The 19,703-nt window shown below is 43.2% G+C and overlaps 2 protein-coding genes across 7 annotated transcripts in view; both read right to left on the bottom strand.

Moving 5' to 3' along the window:
* The window catches only part of bag2 (BCL2 associated athanogene 2), a 30,322-nt gene extending 23,696 nt beyond the window's left edge, over positions 1-6,626 (bottom strand). For all 3 annotated transcript variants that reach the window (XM_085996528.1, XM_085996529.1, XM_085996530.1), the window contains exon 1: positions 2,565-6,626. In XM_085996528.1, coding sequence (XP_085852654.1) covers positions 2,565-2,686 — 122 coding nt within the window. In that variant the 5' untranslated portion in view covers positions 2,687-6,626. The remainder of the gene's footprint in view (positions 1-2,564) is intronic.
* Positions 6,627-6,719: 93 nt separating this feature from the next.
* znf451 (zinc finger protein 451) overlaps positions 6,720-19,703 on the bottom strand; it is a 65,401-nt gene continuing 52,417 nt past the window's right edge. For 3 of the 4 annotated variants that reach the window (XM_085996524.1, XM_085996526.1, XM_085996525.1), the window contains exons 11-15: positions 16,265-16,426; positions 14,300-14,430; positions 12,302-12,488; positions 8,958-9,044; positions 6,720-7,546 (exon numbers count right to left, since the gene is read on the bottom strand). In XM_085996524.1, the coding sequence (XP_085852650.1) occupies positions 7,500-7,546; positions 8,958-9,044; positions 12,302-12,488; positions 14,300-14,430; positions 16,265-16,426 (614 nt within the window). In that variant the 3' untranslated portion in view covers positions 6,720-7,499. The remainder of the gene's footprint in view (positions 7,547-8,957; positions 9,045-12,301; positions 12,489-14,299; positions 14,431-16,264; positions 16,427-19,703) is intronic. The other variant, XM_085996527.1, reaches the window with a different exon arrangement.

Raw genomic sequence — 19,703 nt, 5'->3', positions numbered from 1 at the left:
TGTGTAAAAAATTCTCCTTATCTCGCCCCCCTCACCCCCGGTTCTTTTGCTAATTATCTTAAATCTGTGTCCTCTGGTTACCGACCCTCCTGCCAGTGGAAACAGTTTCTCCTTATTTACTCTGTCAAAACCCTTCATAATTTTGAACACCTCTATTAAATATCCCCAGAACTTTCTCTGCTCTAAGGAGAACAACCCCAGTTTCTCTTCTGTCCAGTTTACATCATATATATACACATATATTTCAATATACTTAGAACAAAACCATAGATTGAAATAAATACCAAAGAAAGGTAATAAAATCAATTTATTTGAATAATTGCTCCGCTGATTTATGCTGGAGACATTATAGGCAGTACTCCATTCTACATTACAATATGAAATATGTGTATGTTGTATCTTTTCACATGGATCTGACCTAGTCCTGGGTGGCAGGACTTTGAAAATGAAAGTCCTGGCTGCTGTGTCTGATCAGATTGCCCTTTCCTTTTGCCTGGACAGCCTTTGGTGGAGGCAAATAAACAATTGTCTGGAGGCATTAAACGGTAGTGGTACAGAAATTCTCTCTGTTGTGTGTGTGACGTCTGATGGCATGCAGTGGCTTGCTAACACATAGTGAGGTAATTTTAAGTTTTGGTGATAGTGTAAACAACAACAATGTGCATCAGTTATAATAGTGCTTTACACAGGCAAATTTAACCTGTATTTATTGTATTATGCATTGTAAAGTTAGAAAGAAGAACTTACATTTATATAACACCTTTCACAACCTTAAGACTTCCCAAAGCTACTGTGCTGCCTTTCTTTAGGAATTTATGTTAGTTTTCCAGTTAATTCAGGGGTTTGAGTAATTTGGGTCGATTCCCATTGTGTGCCGCCACCTAGTGGATATTTGGTACCTAGCAACTGCAGTAAAACGCAGTAAAGCACAGTAAAGTAAACTACTGTACAGCACAGACCTGCAGCCACACATGGTCTGGGAAGTTATATTGTTGTCACACTTCAGCCTTGGACACTATTTGTCTGTAAGTACTTGAGAATGTTATAGATGATTAGTGTACACTATATTTTGCAGAAAATGTTTAGTTTGTAACTTTTCTTTGTAAGCAAACTTACACAGCTAGCCGTGAAGTGCTCGCTCTCTGTCTAGCTGGTTAGCTTGTAGCTGTATTTTGATGCACTATGTACAGGGCTAATTTAAAGAGAATGCCTTCCAGTTTGCTAAATGTATATTCACAGTAAGCTGTGTTTCCACGTGTTTGGTAAGTTACATGCCAAATGTACTGTGTTGCTCAGGCGTACCTAAATTTGTGTATGCATATCAGTTATGTGCTTGTATACTAATGTGTGCTTCCATTTCTGTATTGTATTTCAGTTTCACAATAAGAATCTTTCAGTAAAGTTTACAAGAAAAGTCAAGTCTTGTGATTTTTATGGGAAGATATCAAGTTGTTAGCTACCTGTCTAGCTCTGCATAGGAACGCGCTGCAAGGGCAGAATAGCTACCTTACAGACAATTAGCACTTTTTGAAATATTGTCACTGTTGTAATGTGGGGAATGTAATTATAAGCAGAGAGTGTATGGTGTGAGTAAATCAGGACAATCACTCTGGATAAGTTGGAATTGGTATCGATTAATAAATAGTAATTTGCACCCATATTATAAACTGGGTTTTCAAGTCTGAACAGTTAAGAACTCTCAGTATACATCGTAGTTCACATTTAGTGTCAATATATTTCTGTGTATCTCAATTAAATCTTCCCTTAATCTTCTCTGCTCTGAGCACGACCCCAGCTGTTTAGATTTGAGACTGAAAATTGCAGGATGACACATACCATTTGTTGCTAGTTCGAAGGTACAGAATATCCACTCACGGCTAAAGGGGGTGAGCTGTTAAGTGTATTCAGTGAGAACAGGACTCTGGATCATTGAGATATGACAGCACCTCAATGGACACGGGCGGCACGGTGGCATAGTGGTTAGCACTGTTGCCTCACAGCGCCAGGAACCCGGGTTCGAATCCGGCCTCGGGTGACTGTCTGTGTGGAGTTTGCGCATTCTCCCCGTGTTTGCGTGGGTTTCCTCCGGGTGCTCCGGTTTCCTCCCACAGTCCAAAGATGTGCGGGTTAGGTTGATTGGCTATGATAAATTGACCCTTAGTGTTAGGGGGATTAAATACGTGGGGTTACGGGGATAGGGTGGGACATGTCTTGGTGTAGGGGTTACGGGGATCGGGTGGGATATGTGTCGGTGCAGGCTCGATGGGCCGAAATGGCCTCTATCTGCACTGTGGGGTTTCTGTGATTCTGACACAACAAAGGGAAAAAAGTCTTTGCTAAAAATAGAAAGACAGAAATCTTTCCTGCTCGTGAAAGGCCGATCCTGGCCTGCAAAGCTATTTTTAGGATGCCTGACAGTGGTGCAAAGGACGGTGCTAGAATATTAAAAACACATGACATTTTTAATTTAAAAAAAACAAACGAGGAGGCAAGCCCCTTTTTTCCACTTGGCTGTTTTCTGTTTCTACATTGGTCGGTTTAAAAGAAGTGACTGGAGTCCTTACCTCAGCTCCAAATCATCGAGAGTCTCCAGTAATCGTCCCGATCGGTCTGCCATGGACGTGGAGCGAAGGAACTTGTTCGCTGCATCGCTGCCCTTGGCGTGGTTGACCTTAACTTGGGCCATGGTGGGGAGAAGGTAGAGGCTGTTGACTTCGCTCTCTCTCCTTCCTCTGGGAGACTTGGCAAACGGCTCCACTTGCCGCAGGATCTGCTCGTCACCCTGCAGGGAGATGAGGATTTCCAAACATGGTGAAGAAACCCCCAGGGGCCAACCCTTCTGCTCAGGGGGAAATGAAGATGCAGAGCCGAACCGAGCAAGACTCAAACACAGCCGTTCGCTCACATTTGTCTCTATCCGGTGTTTTTTTTTTACTAGCTTCTGAAAGAAGAACTCTTGACAGGAGACAAGCAAGACTTTAGCCAGGTGCAATCTGCATTTTCTCCTGTGAATTGTTGGAGATTGTAAAAAAGTGAAATTTTTAAAACATTCTTGTTTTTCCCCATTTTTCTCTTAATCCAATCTTTCTTTCCCTCTCTTTCTGTACCGGGTTTGACTCTATTTCACACGATTTCCTTCTCCGTCATTCCCGTTTCTTTCTTAACCCTTAAAGCTCATTGGTTAAGGAGATATAGACTGTTGTTCACCAAGGTCCCAGATGCCCCGTCGCCCTCGCCATTATCTTCTTGCACCTTCAAGATATGGCACAAAAAAATTATACATTATGCTTCAGCCTTAGCTCAGTAGGTAGCATTCTCGCCTCTGAGTCACAAGATTGTCCCACTCCACAGACTTGAGCACATAATCTAGGCTGACATACCCAGTGTAGTACTGAAGGAGTGTTGCATTGTTTGAGATGCTGTCTTTCAGATGAGATGTTAAACCAAGGCCCTATCTACTCTCTCAGGTGGACGCAAAAGATCCCATAGCACTATTTCTAAGTTGAGCAGGGGAGTTCTCTCAGGTCTCGTGGACAATATTTATCCCTCAACCAACACGTAAACAGATCTGATCATTAGCTCATTGCTGTGTGCAAATTGGCTGCCATGTTTCCTACACTTCAAAAATTGGCTATAAAGTGCTTTGGGACGTCCTGATTGTGAAAGGCGCTTTGTAAATGCCAGTTCTTTCTAACTTCCTATGGGCATCAATGTACACTACAAAAAGTAGTTTAAATGTGTCTGTGTAAAGCATGCATACTGTAAAAACTGATGCATGAACTTAGCCTGAAGATTTGGGTCAGAAATAGTTTCTTACCAACATTTCTTTACCAGGCCATTTGCCTCATTACTGTTCATAGGCTGTTGCTGACACAGTGATTCATTCTGCAAATCACTTTAAGATGTTTAAATAATTTGCATTTATATAGCACCCATCAAATCAACAGACCTCCCCCACACTTTTCAACACTTTGGAAGTGCAGTGACTGTTATGTAGGCAAACACAGAAGCCACTTTGCACAGAGCAAGATCCCATTACAGGCAAATGAATGACCAGATAAGTTGTTTTTGCTGTCATATTTGGCTGAGTTTCTGACCCCATAGCCTCTCCATCAGCAAGATCAACTACTTCCATCTCCATAATAGTGACCGTCTCCACCTCTGCTGCTGAAACTATCATTATGCCTTTATTACCTCCAGGCTTGACTATTCCAATACTCTCCTGGCCAGCCTCCCAACTTCCATCAACTCCAGCTCATTTAAAACTGCTGCCTCTATCCTAACTCACACCAAAGCCCATTCACCCATCACCTCCCCCGCCCCGTGCTTGCTAACCTACATTTGACTCCCAGTCCCCAAAAGCCTCATCCTTGTTTTCAAATCCCTCATGGTCTCGCTCCATCCTATTTCTGTAACCTCCTCCAACTCTGAGAAATCCTCTAAATCTGGCCTCTTGTGCATCACCCACTCCACCATTGGCAGCTATGCCTTCAGCAGCCTAGGTCCCAAGCTCTGGCATGCCCTCTCTAAACCTCTCCACCCTCCTTAAATCCTACCACTTCCACCAAGCTTTTGGTCTCCGGTCTTAATATTTCTTCCTTTGGCTCGGTGTCAAATTTTGTCCAACGCTCCTGTGAAGCACTGTGGGATGTTTTACTATGTTAAAGGTGCTATATAAATGCAAGTTGTTTTTGGTTGAGGGAGGAATGACTTGGTCAGGATACCGAGAGAATTCACTGCTCTTCACTGGATCTTTTACTTTCACCTGAGCTAGAAGACAGGGCCTTGGTTTAACATCTCATCCAAAAGACAGCACTTTGGATAATGCAGCACACCCTCAATACTGCTTTGAAATACCAGCCCAAATTATATACTGAAGTTCATGGTTACACTCAAACCCACAACTTTCTAATTCAAAAGATGACAGAACTAGTATGTGAGCTTATGATCTGATGTTTGTGATAAGATACTATGTAAATACAATTATCTTTCGCAGCATGTTACAGAAAATCTCCTCACGAGCCTGGATAAAGAAAATAACTTGCATTTATACAGCACCTTTCACGACCTCAGGATGTCCCAAAGCACTTTACACCCAATGAAGTACTTTTTGGAAGTGTAGTTACTGTTGTAATGTAGTAAACACAGCAGCCAATTTGCACACAGCAAGCTCCCACAAATGTGTTTTACACATATGCTTCTTCAATCTCTCTGAAAGAAGATCAAGTGAGCACTAAATGAGGCTTGGTTCAAATTGTTAAGCCACTTTATTCCATGTTACAGTCTATGTAGAGCAACAGTTACGATCAGATTCACTTACTTCAATCAATATACAACTTATCTCTGTCCAAAGGCAAGTGATAAGCAGAGAGCTGGTTTCTGATCCTGCACCATTGGTGAGTGAGACACATTCTGGAGAGTTAATAACCCTTGCATCGTGAAGCAACAAACTTTTCAACGTTAACAGGATGGCTTTGAAGTAAACAAATGACAGTAATGACAGCAGGCAAGAGTGATTAAAGTGTAACTTTAGTAGCTTGGGTAATAAACGTAGAGATCGCCATTAACTATACCATAGAAAGTGACGGTTAATAAAGCCTGCCGTCAGACATTAAGAACAGTTAAGTCAAAGTCTTGTTGAAGGGAAGTAGCTTTGGAGTAATTACGACAACTGTTTACACCAATATATAGAGTCTTCGTTGGATTGGGGAATAGAGATTTCCTGAGGTCTTCTCTCTAACATGTACCTCTGATGTCGGCAAAATGTGTGGATAAAGGAGAATGGTTTTCAACAGTTCTAGAGAGGGCTCAAAAGATAGAACTAGAAAAAGCCACTCTTTGATCCGGGTGGAGTCGATCCCTTGTCCTAGCTGTTAATAAGTCTGTTCCGTATACTAAAGTGTCAGGTGTTTCGTTGAGGCATGTTGTTGTGAACCTTAGAAGGAAGGAGGTTGAATGCTAACAGTAAGCAAGACAAAAATCACTAAGACACAAGTTTCGTGGAATCAATGAAGAACATCTGCTATTTAGCACAAGCTGCGAGCTGAAAACTCGAGGTTGGTCAGGCTTTGGTCTCACACAATCGATTCCTCTTGTGGTTAGTTAGACTGAGCCTCGCTCAATCAATCAGTCACTAGATCCTGTTTACACACAATTATTTACTCTAGAATGATACTTCTAGTACAACAGTGAGGGAGTGCTGCACCTTTGGAGGTGCCGCTTTCCAAATGAGATTTTAAACAAAGGCTCCCCTTCAGGTAGACGTAAAAGATCCCACAACACTATTTCAAAGAACAGGGGCTCACTGCAGTATCCTGGTTAATATTTATACCTCAACCAACATCACTCAAATAGAGATTATCTGGTCATTTATCACACTGCTACCTCTGGGACCTTGCTGTGTGTATATTGACTATTCCAACATTACATCAGTAAGACTTCTAAACGTGGTAAATTGGCATGAAAGCACTTTGGAACATTAAGATCGTAAAAGGCGCTATATAAATGCAAATTCCTTTTTTCCACTAAGGTGCAACGCTAGGCCTGCTGGTGTGACAAACACACACAACCAGGATTTGTGCATAGGATTTCCCCCTTTTCCTATAGGACAGAGGAGGTAGGATTTCTTTCTTGAGAGGTACCACCACAGAGGTGAACTTTGACACACGCAGATACTCTGCCCATAAACCATCTCATCAAACAAAATGAAGTACAACACAAACAAAAAAACCTTTTATTTTCCAGTCAACACACCAAATAAAATCTCAACAAACCGATAGAGTTGTTCATGAACACATACAACATGAAAAAAAATATATATTTATATTTAAAAAAGGCTCGTCTTTATCACTCCCGCAAAAGTGACAAGTTAGAAAACCGAAGGCGGCAAACAGCAGGAAGGTTCCTGGATTGGAATGTTACTATTACAGATTTCAACAGAAGGAATGAATCAACCACACATTTTAACATCTTCAGCTTCAATAAAGGAAACAAAATGGGAAAAAGCCAGTTAATTGTGTAATCTCTAATCTGTGAAAGAAGCCAGTAAACGCAGCCGTGATGAAGGCAGCTTGCTCCAAACACAAGAGTTGAACAGTAAGGGGATTGATCCACCACAAACATACCAGTAACAGCTCCAATGCGAACTGTTTTTTGGGTTCCACTGTCATGAGCACTGTAACCAAGCACTTTAACCTTCCGTATGTTTAAACGCACTCATTCTGGCTCCTCTGCATTTATGTAGGTTTCTATTCTCTCACTGTGCAGAAGTTTTGTTTTTTTTAAATCCTTTCTTCCTTCCAGGGGCTGTGAAAAACTCTGCTTGACAACTAGCTAAGAGTAACACTACTTCCCAGCATCGGTGATCTGGAAAAGAAAGCCAGCTCTCCGGCTTGGAAGGAACACTCGAGCACTTTTCCTTCCTTCCATCGCCAGCGGTTTGCTTTCCTCCTCTGCATTCTTGCCGATTTGATCCATTGGGGTTTTTCCACTCATCCCCATCATTTTTCCTCCAGGCTGCGCAAAATGGCTTCTTCAATTTTGGCATCTGAAACAAATAACACAGACATCAAGAAACTTTATGCCTTTGGTAAGATAGCATCATAGAATCTTACAGCACAGGAGGACATTCGGCCCAGCGTGCCTGGGCCGGCTCTTTGAAAGAACTATCCAATTATTCCCACTCCCCCCCCCCGCTCTTTCCCCATAGCCCTGCAATTTTTTCCTTTTTAAATATACAGTATATCTAATTGACTTTTGAAAGTTACTCTTGAATCTTCTTCCACCATCCTTTCAGGCATTGCATTCCAGATCATAACAACTCACTGTGTAAAAAAAATTCTCATCTCCCCATGTTCTTTTGCCAATGACCTTAAATCTGTGTCCTCTGGTTACTGACATTTATGCCAGTGGAAATGGTTTCTTCCTTATTTACTCGATCAAAACCCTTCATGATTTTGAACACCTCCTACAAATCTCCCTTCATCATTCTCTGCTCCAAGGAGAACAATCCCAGCTTCTCCAGTCTTTCCACACAACCGAAGTCCCTCATCCCTGGTACCATTCTAGTAAATCTTCTCTGCACCCTCTCCAAGGCCTTGACATCCTTCCTAAAGTGGGGTGCCTAGAATTGGCCCACAATACTGCAGCTGAGGCCTAACCAATTCAACACAGTTCCCGAACTCCACTGGGTCACCAGTGTGTTGAGTTTCTTCACCAGCAGAGAACGAAGGCTGTTTTTTGCAGACTTAGCAGCCAGATTTATTTATAGAAGTGCATGGAATCCTAGGGGACACAGTAATGGGATGCAGTGTTTGAATCTAGAAATCCAATTTACTCAAAAGAAAACAAGGCCATTCACTCATTTTCTCCTTCCACCCATTCCATGCCTTTGATAAACCCCATCCCCTCTGCTGATCTTGGCCCTGTGAAACATAGAATAATACAGCACAGAAGGAGGCCACTCGGCCCATTGAGTCTGCGCCAGCTCTTTCGAAGAGTTAGTCCCACTCCCCTGCTCTCTCCCCATATCCTGCATTTTTTTCTCCTTCAAGTATCTATCCAAGTCCCTTTTGAAGGCTACGACTGAATCTGTATCCACCACCCTATCAGGCAATGTATCTTAAATCCTAACCACTCATTGCGTAAATAAGTTTTTCCTCATGGCACCTCTGGTTCTTTTCACCTTAAATCTGTGCCCTCTGGTTATCAACCCTTCAGCCATTGGAAACAGTTTCTCTTTATTTACTCTATCTAAACCCTTCACGATTTTAAACACAAATCATGCTGTTTATTCTTAATGTGCTCAGAGATTATTATTCCTAATGGTGTGGGGCTTGAACCCACACCGGTTTAAGAGCTACTAACTAGGCCTAAGATGTACTTTTAATAAAGACAGTTACCTTCAGGAAGAACACTTTAGCTAAAAAAGCTATAAATTATGAAAATCAAGAGTGCACCTTCAATAACTGTTTCCTGCGTTTCCATAGCCTCTTGCAAGCTCAACGCCAGTGTTTTTTGGAGGGCTTCATCTTCATCATCACTATCTGCAGTCCAATAAAGAAAAGAAAGTTAACAGTGAAACTATCGCAGCGGAGAGGCCAAGTGGGAACCAGGACCGTTTAATATCCAACTAGACGATGACAAACTTCCAGCTCTGTTCCCACCAATTCTACCTAAGAAAAAATAGCTGCATTTCCACATAAGAACATAACAGGAGTAGGCTACCTGGCCCTTTGAACCATTGCTTCAATAGTCCTCCAAGAACAGTTTGGTTCTCGTGAAGTTGTGTCGATTACCCCTTTTTATTTCCATTAACAGCTTGCCTGCCACTGTTACACTATCCTCAGTATGGTATAAAAGTCCAGGTTTGCAGTACTTAAGCAGCCCACCCACACACCATTCCCCCAGCCCTCACTAGACCTGCCACTCTGCGCTCCAATTTGCTGCCCACCAACTCTGGAAAAAAGGGTACAAGAGAAAGACCTGAAAAGCCCTTAGCACAGACGGCAGAGGGGAGAGCCATACAAGAGTGGGGCTGGTCTAACACTCTTCCAGGAGTGGACCCATTCTTGGAGGTTCTAAACAAGAGGAAGACCATAAGCTGGAGAACTGTTCGCGCACGCCAGCTGTCCGTCCAATCGGGACCGGTACCAGCTGCTCGTCACAGTCGTGTGTTTTTGCTGTATAACTAGTCTGTTATATTCCATCTTAAACTCTGATAAAACACAACATTTCCACCATATTGGCTTGCAGTCGCACTCTTCCAGGAGTGGACCCATTCTTGGAGGTTCTAAACAAGAGGAAGACCATAAGCTGGAGAACTGTTCGCGCACGCCAGCTGTCCGTCCAATCGGGACCGGTACCAGCTGCTCGTCACAGTCGTGTGTTTTTGCTGTATAACTAGTCTGTTATATTCCATCTTAAACTCTGATAAAACACAACATTTCCACCATATTGGCTTGCAGTCGATCCTGATTATTTGAAAGACCAGAAATAATCTAATCTCTACAGGACGCTATAATGTTGCGTCAGTGTGTTCTCCTGGTCGAGAAGGAAGGGGTTTCAGTTATGAGGCGAGACTAGAAAAGCTGGGATTGTTCACTTGAGAGCAGAGAAGGTTACTAGGAGTATAAAAGGAGATTTGATAAAGGTGTTCAAAATGATATGGGGCTTTGATAGAGTAAACAAGGAACAACAGTTTCCACTGGCAGGAGGGTCAGAAACCAGAGGACACAGATGTAAGATCATTAGCAAGAGAGCCAGGGAGATGAGGAGAACTTTTTTTTTTTTTTTTTAATAAATGAGAGTTGTTACAATCTGGAATGCAATGCCTGAAGGGGTGGTGGAAGCAGATTCAAAGTAACTTTCAAAGGGGAATTAGATATATATTTTAAAAAAAGGAAAAATTTGCAGGGCTACAGGGAGAGCAGAGGGAGTGGGACTAATTGGACAGCTCTTTCAAAGAGCCAGCAGAGATTCTCCACAGCGGTCAACAAATCAACACAATCGCAGTGATAGGTGTCCCTGCTAGCTTCTCTTCTCAGAGTAGGCACTCCAGAGGAGAGAGAGCACTGAAGAGCATCTCAGGTGGAGGATGGAAGTATCTGCTGTCTTGGACACCTACACAGAATCATACAATAGTACAGCATAGGCGGCTATTCGGCCCATCCAGCCTGCTGTGGCTCTTTCCTACATCAATCCAGTTCGTCCCACTGTCCTGCTCTTTCCCCATATCGCTGTAATTTTTTCTCCTTCAAGTATTTATCCAATTCCCTTTTGAAGGCTACTATTTAATCTGTTTGCACCACCCTATCAGGCAGCACATTCCATATCCTAACCACCCGTTGCGTAAAAAAGTTTTTCCTCATGTCGCCTCTGGTTCTTTTGCCAATCACCTTAAATCTGTGCCCTCTGGTTATCAAGCATTCAGCCATTGGAAACAGTTTCTCTTTATTTACTCGATCATGACTTTGAACACCGCTATCAAATCTCCTCTTAGCCTTCTCTGCTATAAGGAGTACAGCCCGTTTCTCCAGACAATCCATGTAACTGTAATCCATCATCTTTTTTTGCTGAATAACTTAATAGGTTCTATTCTGGAAAAACCAGACAAGAAACACGAGCAAGATTTCGTCCCCCTCACCCCCGTCGAAAATAAAATACTGACTGTAGCCAAATTTTCCAAAATTCAAATCACCGCCTATAAAGCTTACCCAAATACCAGATAGCACAGGCACAGAGATCATAGCCTTTCCACTCAGTCAGTGTCCTGTGTACTACTTATATTTGTTCATGTTATTCCCTGAACATCAGCCCAGGCTGTTGGAGCAAGGAACTATTGTACAGGAGGGAAGAAGCCACTAGGACAGCCATGAATTGGACAAGCTGTGGGAGTACCATTAGGATAAAGCATGCGAGAGAATTCCGGTGCACTTATATTGGGAGACTTTTCCCATGCAAGTTCGAATTTCTTCTCCCCTTTTTAAATTTGTCAATAATCAAGTTTAGGATCTCAAAAAATGTATGCCTGGAAACTGCACAGTAGCAAGAAACTGTTGAAATTTAGTCTTTTTATATTTCACCAATCTACAGATACCAAGTGAGGGTCCATGGTTAGTTAAACATGCTTTGCACCATCAGCCTTTTTGTCATTAAACCACTGCACCCGATCACAAACTTCTTCTCTTTTGGTCTTTTCTCCCCTTCCCCTCACACTTTCCCCCAGCCTCCATACTTGCTGAAAATCTACCAAATCTCTAACTTCTTCCAGTTCTGACAAAAGGTTATCAACTTGAAACGTTAACTCTGTTCCTCTCTCCACAGATGCTGTCTGACCGGCTTGAGTATTTTCCCAGCATTTTCTGCTTTTCTATCAGATTTCCAGCATCCGCAGTATTTCGCTTCGGTTTCCGCAGCTAGTTAGGTGGCTGCTTTCTGAAGAAAACTTAGCAACCAAATGCAAAAACGCATACTTACAGCCAACGTTCTCTCCAAGCTGTGCGGCCACACAGCTCTCTGCTGGTCCCGCGCGGCTCGGGATGAGCTCTCTAAATGTTACATTTCGTGCACTCGTGAAACTGAAGGGGCCGCACACCCAAAAAAAATTACGGGAACATTGCTTACAGCTACGTTTCACAACTTTAAAACACCACGTTCAGAAAAGCATCTCAAAAAACCCAACTGTTGCCAAAAGTACAAAATTACATCAAACTTCAATGTAGGAATCATAGACGCATTTATTCCAATTAAGCAGTGCCATGGGATTTAACTTTTCTTTATCATCTTACGGCTTCTGCCCCACCTTTCCCAATATCTGATATACTATTCAGTAAGGCACACATCAGCTCCCCTTCCATCTGGTGAGGGTTCAGAATGTGGCCCGGACGCATGGTTTTCTTCAACTGGTTCTTCAACTCCTCGAAGCCCTTGTCTCCAGAGAGTACGGTGAAAGGGATATGCTTTGGCAACTGCTCATCCATACGCCCAGCCTGTAAGTGGTTGTGGGGGGGGGGGGGGGGGAAATAGGTAGGAGCAAGGAGGGGGAAGGTCACAGAAGTAAGGAGGCGTTGGAGAGGAGAGAAAAGAGAACATAAAATAAAACTTCACGTTTCTTCCATTAGTCACGAGTTCTGCAACTGCTCTATTCCCCAATGGTATAATTTACATGGCACAATTTTAAAAGGGGTGCAGGAACAGAGAGACCTGGGGGTTCATGTCCACAAGTCTTTGAAGGTGGTGGGACAAGTTGAGAAGGCTGGTAAAAAAAAAACCATACGGGATCCTTGGCTTTATAGAGGCAGAGAGTACAAAAGCAAGGAAGTTATGCTCAAACTTTATAAAATCACCAGTTAAGCCTCAGCTAGAGTATGGTGTTCAATTCTGGGCACCACACTTCAGGAAGGACGGTGCTTTAGAGAGGGTGCAGAGGAGATTTACTAGAATCATACCGGGGATGAAGGACTTCAGTTATGTGGAGAGACGGGAGAAGTTGGGATTGTTCTCCTCACAACAGAGAAGGTAAAGTGAGATTGAATAGAGGTGTTCAAAATGATGAGTTTTGATAGCAAATAAGGAGAAAGTGTCAGAAGGCTGGCACAGAGACAATGGGCCAAATGGCCTCCTTCTGTGCTATACAATTCTATGTTTTTTATTGCCTTCTGTCTGGTACTAATTTTGATTGAAGCGAATCGTTACAAACAAACACACTTGTTGGATTATCCGAGATTTACATAGGGTTTAGCAAATAAATTGCTGAACAGCTTTTGGAAAAAAAGGACTGTTCCAATTAGATAAATTTGTGACTGCCCTTCCTCTCAACGAGCCTCCATTGACAGCGTCATGGGTTGAATCTTCGCCCAGATTGAAGTGCATGCAACAGCCTCAACTACAGTCCCCCTCGCATATAGCGGCTGCATTGGTGTTTACGCGATTTGCCCGCAATATGCGGTGGGTGGTAAAAATCAAAAAGCGAAGTCACAGTTAGCAACTGCTACGTGATGAGGACTGCACTTTGTTTACAAATACACAGGCAATGACATAAGCAATATCAAAAAATTCATGACCATCATCTGTTGAAAATTAGAATAATTACAGACGAGGAAGGCCATTTGGCCCATCTTAATTCATTCATCCAGAAAAGGCCCTACACTTCCCTCTCCTCCTCCTCCCATTGCAGCATCCAATGGTTTCTTAAATTATTGCAGTGTTTTAACCTCCAGGACTCCATCTGCCCTCTCAGGTGGATGCAATAGATCCCACGGCCACTATTTCGAAGAAGAATGGGGGAGTTATCCCGACCAAAATATTTATCCCTCAACCAACACCTAAAACAGATGATCTGGACACTATCATATTGCCGTTTGTGGGAGCTTGCTGTGCACAGAATTGGCTGCCGCGTTTCCCACATTACAACAGTGACTACACTTCAAAAGGACTCCATTGGCTGTAAAGCGCTTTGGGAAGTCCAGAAATCACGAACGGCAGGATATAAGTGTAAGTTCCTCTTTCATCTGCCACTACTCTGCCCACATACATAGTTATGTCCCAACTCTGGTCATTTTTGAGTTGCCTCCTTGCATTACCCCCCCCCCCCCCCAAGCTTGTTATCACCTGCAGATCTTTACCACTTGGCGTTTGAATTTCTGAATCTAAGTCAGCGATGTAAATTAGAAACAGTAGTGACACCATCAATTACAACTTAAAAAATAAAGGCAAGGCATGGCTTTTCTCTCGCCCCCTAAACATGAACGGCATTGATTCGTATAAAAGAACCGGGTTTAAAAAGACAAAGAACACGAACATGCATGCAGATGGCAAAATCAGCAGCATCCTTCCTTGCACTGCACCGTGGATGAAGAAAAAAACATCCAGTGTTGACGAGAAAATTGTAGATAGAACAGTTTTCTGGCGCTTTCCAATGAGTCTTTCCACCTAAGGGAAAAAAAATTAATTAAAAAAACTATGAATTGTATTAAAATGAGGATCTTTAAAAAGACACAAGTCCAAGATAAGAAAAGAACACCGAGATTCACCCTTCTCGTAGTCAAACACTCAAATAAAGCATCCAGCTGCATTGCTTACATCTCGGATGCTCTCGCTCGCTAATCAGACATTTATTACTTCTTCCCCGATAATACGTTTTAAATTTGATTTTCATTAAGTTAGAATTTGTTTTCCCAACTCAGTCCAACTTTATTTTGAAGTAATAAGGTTTACTTTAATGGGTATAACACTACTGGGGAGGACAGCAAGCAGGATTAAAAATTGGTTCGAAGGAACCAGAGTTGAGAGCTTTTCCAGGATGCTTGGAGGTGTCCCAGAGAGTTCACTTCCGAGGCCACTTTTGTGTGTCAAATTTTGCTCGATAACGCTCCTGTGAAGCGCTTTCAGATGTTTTACTATTGTAAAGACATTATATAAATGCAAGTTGTTGTATATCCATGATCTGGATATAGGCCAGATGTTGTAATTTGCAAATGACACAAAAATAGGAGGTGTAGTTAATTCTTAAGACCAATGGAAACTGCAAAGGGATACGGATAAGTTGGAGGAAAAAGTGGCAGATGGAATTCAAAGTCATTAAGTGAAAAGAGATGTCTTTTCATAATAAAAAAAGTGATTATACTCTGACTGGAAGTAGGCTCGGTGCTGTGGAAGAGAGGTTTGCGGGTACAGGCTCACAGTGGAATTAAAGGCAGCACTAGAGGTTGATAAGGCTGTAAAACACAAGAGGTATAGAATATAAAGAGAGAGGTAATAATGATTCTATACTGAACCTTAATAAGACCTGTTAGAGAAGTGTGTGTAGTATTGGGCTCCACACTATAGGAAGGATATTGAGGATACAACACCAATTCTCCAGGATGCTGCCTGGTATAAGGAAATACAAATATGAAGAAAGGCTGGCAAAATTGGGCTCTCTGTTAGGACAGTGCGTTTAATTGATTCCATCGTATTGTGTGTTTAGCCAGGGCTCAATGGGTAGAGCACTCTCGTCTGAGTCAGTGGGTTCAAGGCCCCCTCCAAAGACATAACCACATAATCTAGGCCAACACTCCCAGTGCACTATGGAGAGTGCGCTGCACTGTCGGAGGTGCCGTCTTTTGGATGAGACGTTAAACCGAGGCCCCGTCTGCCCTCTCAAGTGGACGTAAAAGATCCCACGGCACTATTCCGGAGAAGAGCAGGGCGCTCTCCCCGGTGTCCTGATCATTATTTATTCGACATGTATTTGAAGAGAATTAATTTGCAGGGTGATGGGGAAAAAGCTGGGGTGTGAGACTAAATTGGACAGCTCTTTCAAAGAGACAGCACAGGCACAATGGGCCGAATAGCTTTAAGATTCTATGATTTTAAGCATTTAAAATTATGAAAGGATGGGACAGGGTTGATAGAAGCAGACTGTTTGCAGTAGTTGAGGGGTCTAAAACGAGGAGTCAGAGACACAAGATTAAATGCAAGAGATTTAGAACAGAGGGCAGGAGAAACCTCTTCAGAGTTGTGAGGCTGTGGAATTCACTTCCAGGGTTAGTGCTTGACACAGAAACTCAACACAAGATTAGATTGGATAGGTGGGAGAAAGAGAGCAGAGTCAAATGTGATCAGAACTACTTGCTCGCGGGGAGGGTAAACGCCAACATGGGCTGGATGGATCGAATGGCCCAGTACCGTGTTGTAACTTCTATGTATTTTTCAGTCACAACCATAATATACAGCAAGATGGTTTTCCCCTTTCAAAATAAAAAAGTCGACATATTGAACTAACCTTGAAAGCCCCAGAAAAATGTGCCTTGGTTAAGATGTCCCGGTAAATGGTTGAAGAAGCCTGCCCAATTATCTAAATCGATAAAGACAAGGTGAGTCATTGTGCGGAGCAGGTCCAAGTCGGGCAACTCAATGTCTTCTTCCTGGATTGTGGCTTCCTTTTCTATTAGTTTGTAAAATAGATCAACGGGGGGGGGAAGAAGAAAATTAAACAAAAGCTTAAAAATTGTTGCAAAGTAACAACTTCTAAAAGTTTTCGAATAAACTAAACATACAATGGACCCATCCAGGAAGCACTTCGTTTGTTAATTCAATGGGATAGACCTTGCTGGAAAAATAATGGTGTGTTAACAACACACTGTTATTAATGCACAAATTTTATATTTTTAATCTTACTTTGCCTTTCTATCTCTTTTCTCCGTCTATCCAATCTCCCTTTCACGGTCTTTAGTTCTCTTTCTGTACCTGATTTGACTCTAATTCACCCCATTTCCTTCTCTGTTTTTCCTGTTTCTTTATCCTTAAATCTCATTGGTTGAGAAGCTAGACTGTTGGTCCTATTTTCACCAAGGTCCCAGATGCCCTGTTGCCCTCGCCGCGCCGTTATCAGCTCGCACTTCCAGCAAGTTAGGGTGCAAAAACATTTTTGAGTTGAAGGGCGAGGGAAAAAGTCTAATGGGGCATGCCACGAGATGCCCCGCTCCTGCGAGATCCAGCCCATTGTTACCAAGTGCAGCCAGACCTGATTGTTTAAAGGAGACATATTGGGGATAATTTTAACCCAAGCTGCCCAATAGAGCAGAAAATCGTGTAAAACAGGCATCTGACCCAAACCCGCCCCGTTCCCTCAGAGGGGGTTAGGTTAAAATTACCCCCATTAGGTTTGGCAGGGGTTAAGAGAGCTGCAACAGCTGGAATCAGTGCTACCTTTGCACAATGAATTCCCACACAAATGGAGCGTAGAATGAAACCTCCCAAAAGTAGCTTTGTATTTTCCACATAGTGCAATACCAGATAAAATCAATTTCCCCGAGCGAGCACAGGTGATGACTGAACGGAACGGGAGTTTTGGATGAGCTGAAGTTTACGGCGGGTGGAAGATGGGTGGCTGCCCAAGAGAGCATTGGAAGTCAAATATCGAGGGAACAAAGGCATGGATGAGTGTTTCAGCAACTGATGGGTTAAGGCAGGGCCGGAGACGGGCGATGTTATGCAGGTGGAAATAGGCGGCCTTGGTGACGGAGAGGATATGGGGTCGGAATCTCAACTCAGGGTCAAATAGGAGGTCACAGTTGCAAAGTCTGGTCCAGCCTCAGACAGTGGCCAGAGAGGGTGGAGTTGGTGGCTAGGGAATGGAATTAGTGACGGCGACCAAAGATAATGGCTTTGGTCTTCCCAATATTTAATCAACATGCAAGAAACACTTTGCTCAAGTAAATTCCGTTTCACTGGAACTTCAAATTAAGCAGCTCCATTTATTGTACATGCTGGTTTGCTTTGCTCAGCTGAAGACTATTACAGCACATAGGCTTGTTCAGACAAGGTTTATCATCATCCATGAAGAATGAGTGAGCCAGTCTCGTTGACCATGTGCAACTCTTAAGACATCTGTAACACACCCTAGTTCTTAAACCATGACAGAAAAAAAAAACCCAGATACACAGCTGAGAAAGACTCCAAAATAAATATCCATACGTTTGGAGCATTCAAACTGCCTTGGGGCGTGTTTAACAAGCAACAGCTAGGAGCCAAATTTAAACAAAAAGACACGTCTGCCACGGTGATCAAACAAAGAAGTCAGTATCAAATCCATCTGGAGAACTGCATTCAGTTCTGTGCACACCTCAGGAAGGATATATTGGCCTTGGAGGGGGTGCAACGCAGATTCACCAGAATGACACCAGGGCTTAAAGGGTTAAATTATGAGGACAGGCTGCATAGACTAGGCTTGTATTGCCTCGAGTTTAGAAGATTAAGGGGTGATCTAATTGAGGTGTTTAAGATGATTCAAGGATTTGATAGGAGAGAGAAACTATTTCCTCTAGTGGGGGAGTTAAGAACAAGGGGGCATAACCTTAAAATTAGAGCTAGGCTGTTTAGTGGTTATGTCAAGAAGCACTTCTTCACACACAGGGTAGTGGGAATCTGGAACTCGCTCCCCAAAAAGCAGTTGAGGCTGCGGGTCAACTGAAAATTTCAAAACTGAGGTTTATAGATAGGCAAGGGTATTAAGGGTTACGGAACCAAGGTGGGTAGATGGAGCCAAAATACAGATCAGTCATGATCTAACTGAATGGCGAACAGGCTGCAGGCCCTACTCCTGTTCCTGTAACTTGGTAAGGATATACTGTTGTCACTGGAACAAGTATATTGCTGATTCAAATGATGGATAGACTGAAGCGAACTCTGCTTCTATTTACTCTACTTTATGGTGGGATTATTCCACCTCGGCAATCACCAGCTTGGGATCTTCCAGTTGCAGAGTGGAAAACTCCAGTCTATGTTCCTTCAACAGTCGAAACACTGATACTACAGTGAAACCCGTATACACCCGCCGCCCCCACACACAGATACTTACTGACAGTTCCAAATAACTTGCATGGTAAAACAAAGAGGTACTCTGAAACCACGAACTACAGACAGGCTTCAACGCACCAAGCCCTTTTACAACTTAAAACACGGGGCGCACACAGCCTGTTGCGAAGCTGCTGCATTGGGATCTTTCACGGAGTCTCTCTCGCTTCCCCTTGCAGCTTGCTTCCTTTCTGCCCCCAAATTCCCGTGAGGTCAGTGTATGCAGGGCAGTGCGAGGCCGCAGCGCATTTATGAGAAAAAAACCGGCTTGTGTGGAATGGCGAGCCCTTTTACCCAGCATGCACCGCGGCAGAGAAACTGCTCTATCTCTGGGATTGAATGCTTGCACAGCTCCATCCCAGAGATGGAGTGTTTTCTCTGCCGCTATGAATGCTGGGAAGGACTCTCCATTGTACCGATTCCAACCCCCCCCTCCCCCACACTACATACAATGACAGTTATAACACCAAGGACAACTGCAAAAAAAGGCAGCGGATGCCAGCCCCAAGGTGTCCGTAATTTACAGATTTCACTGTCAAGAGCGAGAGACACGCACAAAAACGACAGAGCAAACGTGAGAAAACGACAGAGCAAGCGCGAGAAAAAACAACAGAGCAAACGAGAAAGAGCGAGTGAAACAGAGGGAGAAAGAAAGAGACAGCCGGCCAAAGGGAAAGAAAAAGACAGCGCGGGAGAGAGCTCCTTTAAACTTCTTCTTCGGCAGTCCCTTGGAACCGAGGATGACTTGCTTCCACATTAAAAATGAGCTCGCATGTGACTGATGAGTCCAATGCAGGACCTACAGTCTCTGTCACAGGTGGGGCAGACAGTGGTTGAAGGGGCGGGTGGGGTGCTTGGGTTGACGT

The sequence above is a fragment of the Somniosus microcephalus genome, chromosome 9 (genome assembly GCF_052327205.1).
Source record: "Somniosus microcephalus isolate GS21.2 chromosome 9, FLI_Smic_1.0, whole genome shotgun sequence".
In the NCBI taxonomy this organism is placed as follows: domain Eukaryota; kingdom Metazoa; phylum Chordata; class Chondrichthyes; order Squaliformes; family Somniosidae; genus Somniosus; species Somniosus microcephalus.
Note: the sequence above shows the minus strand (reverse complement) of the source record. Positions and strands in the feature narration are given on the sequence as shown.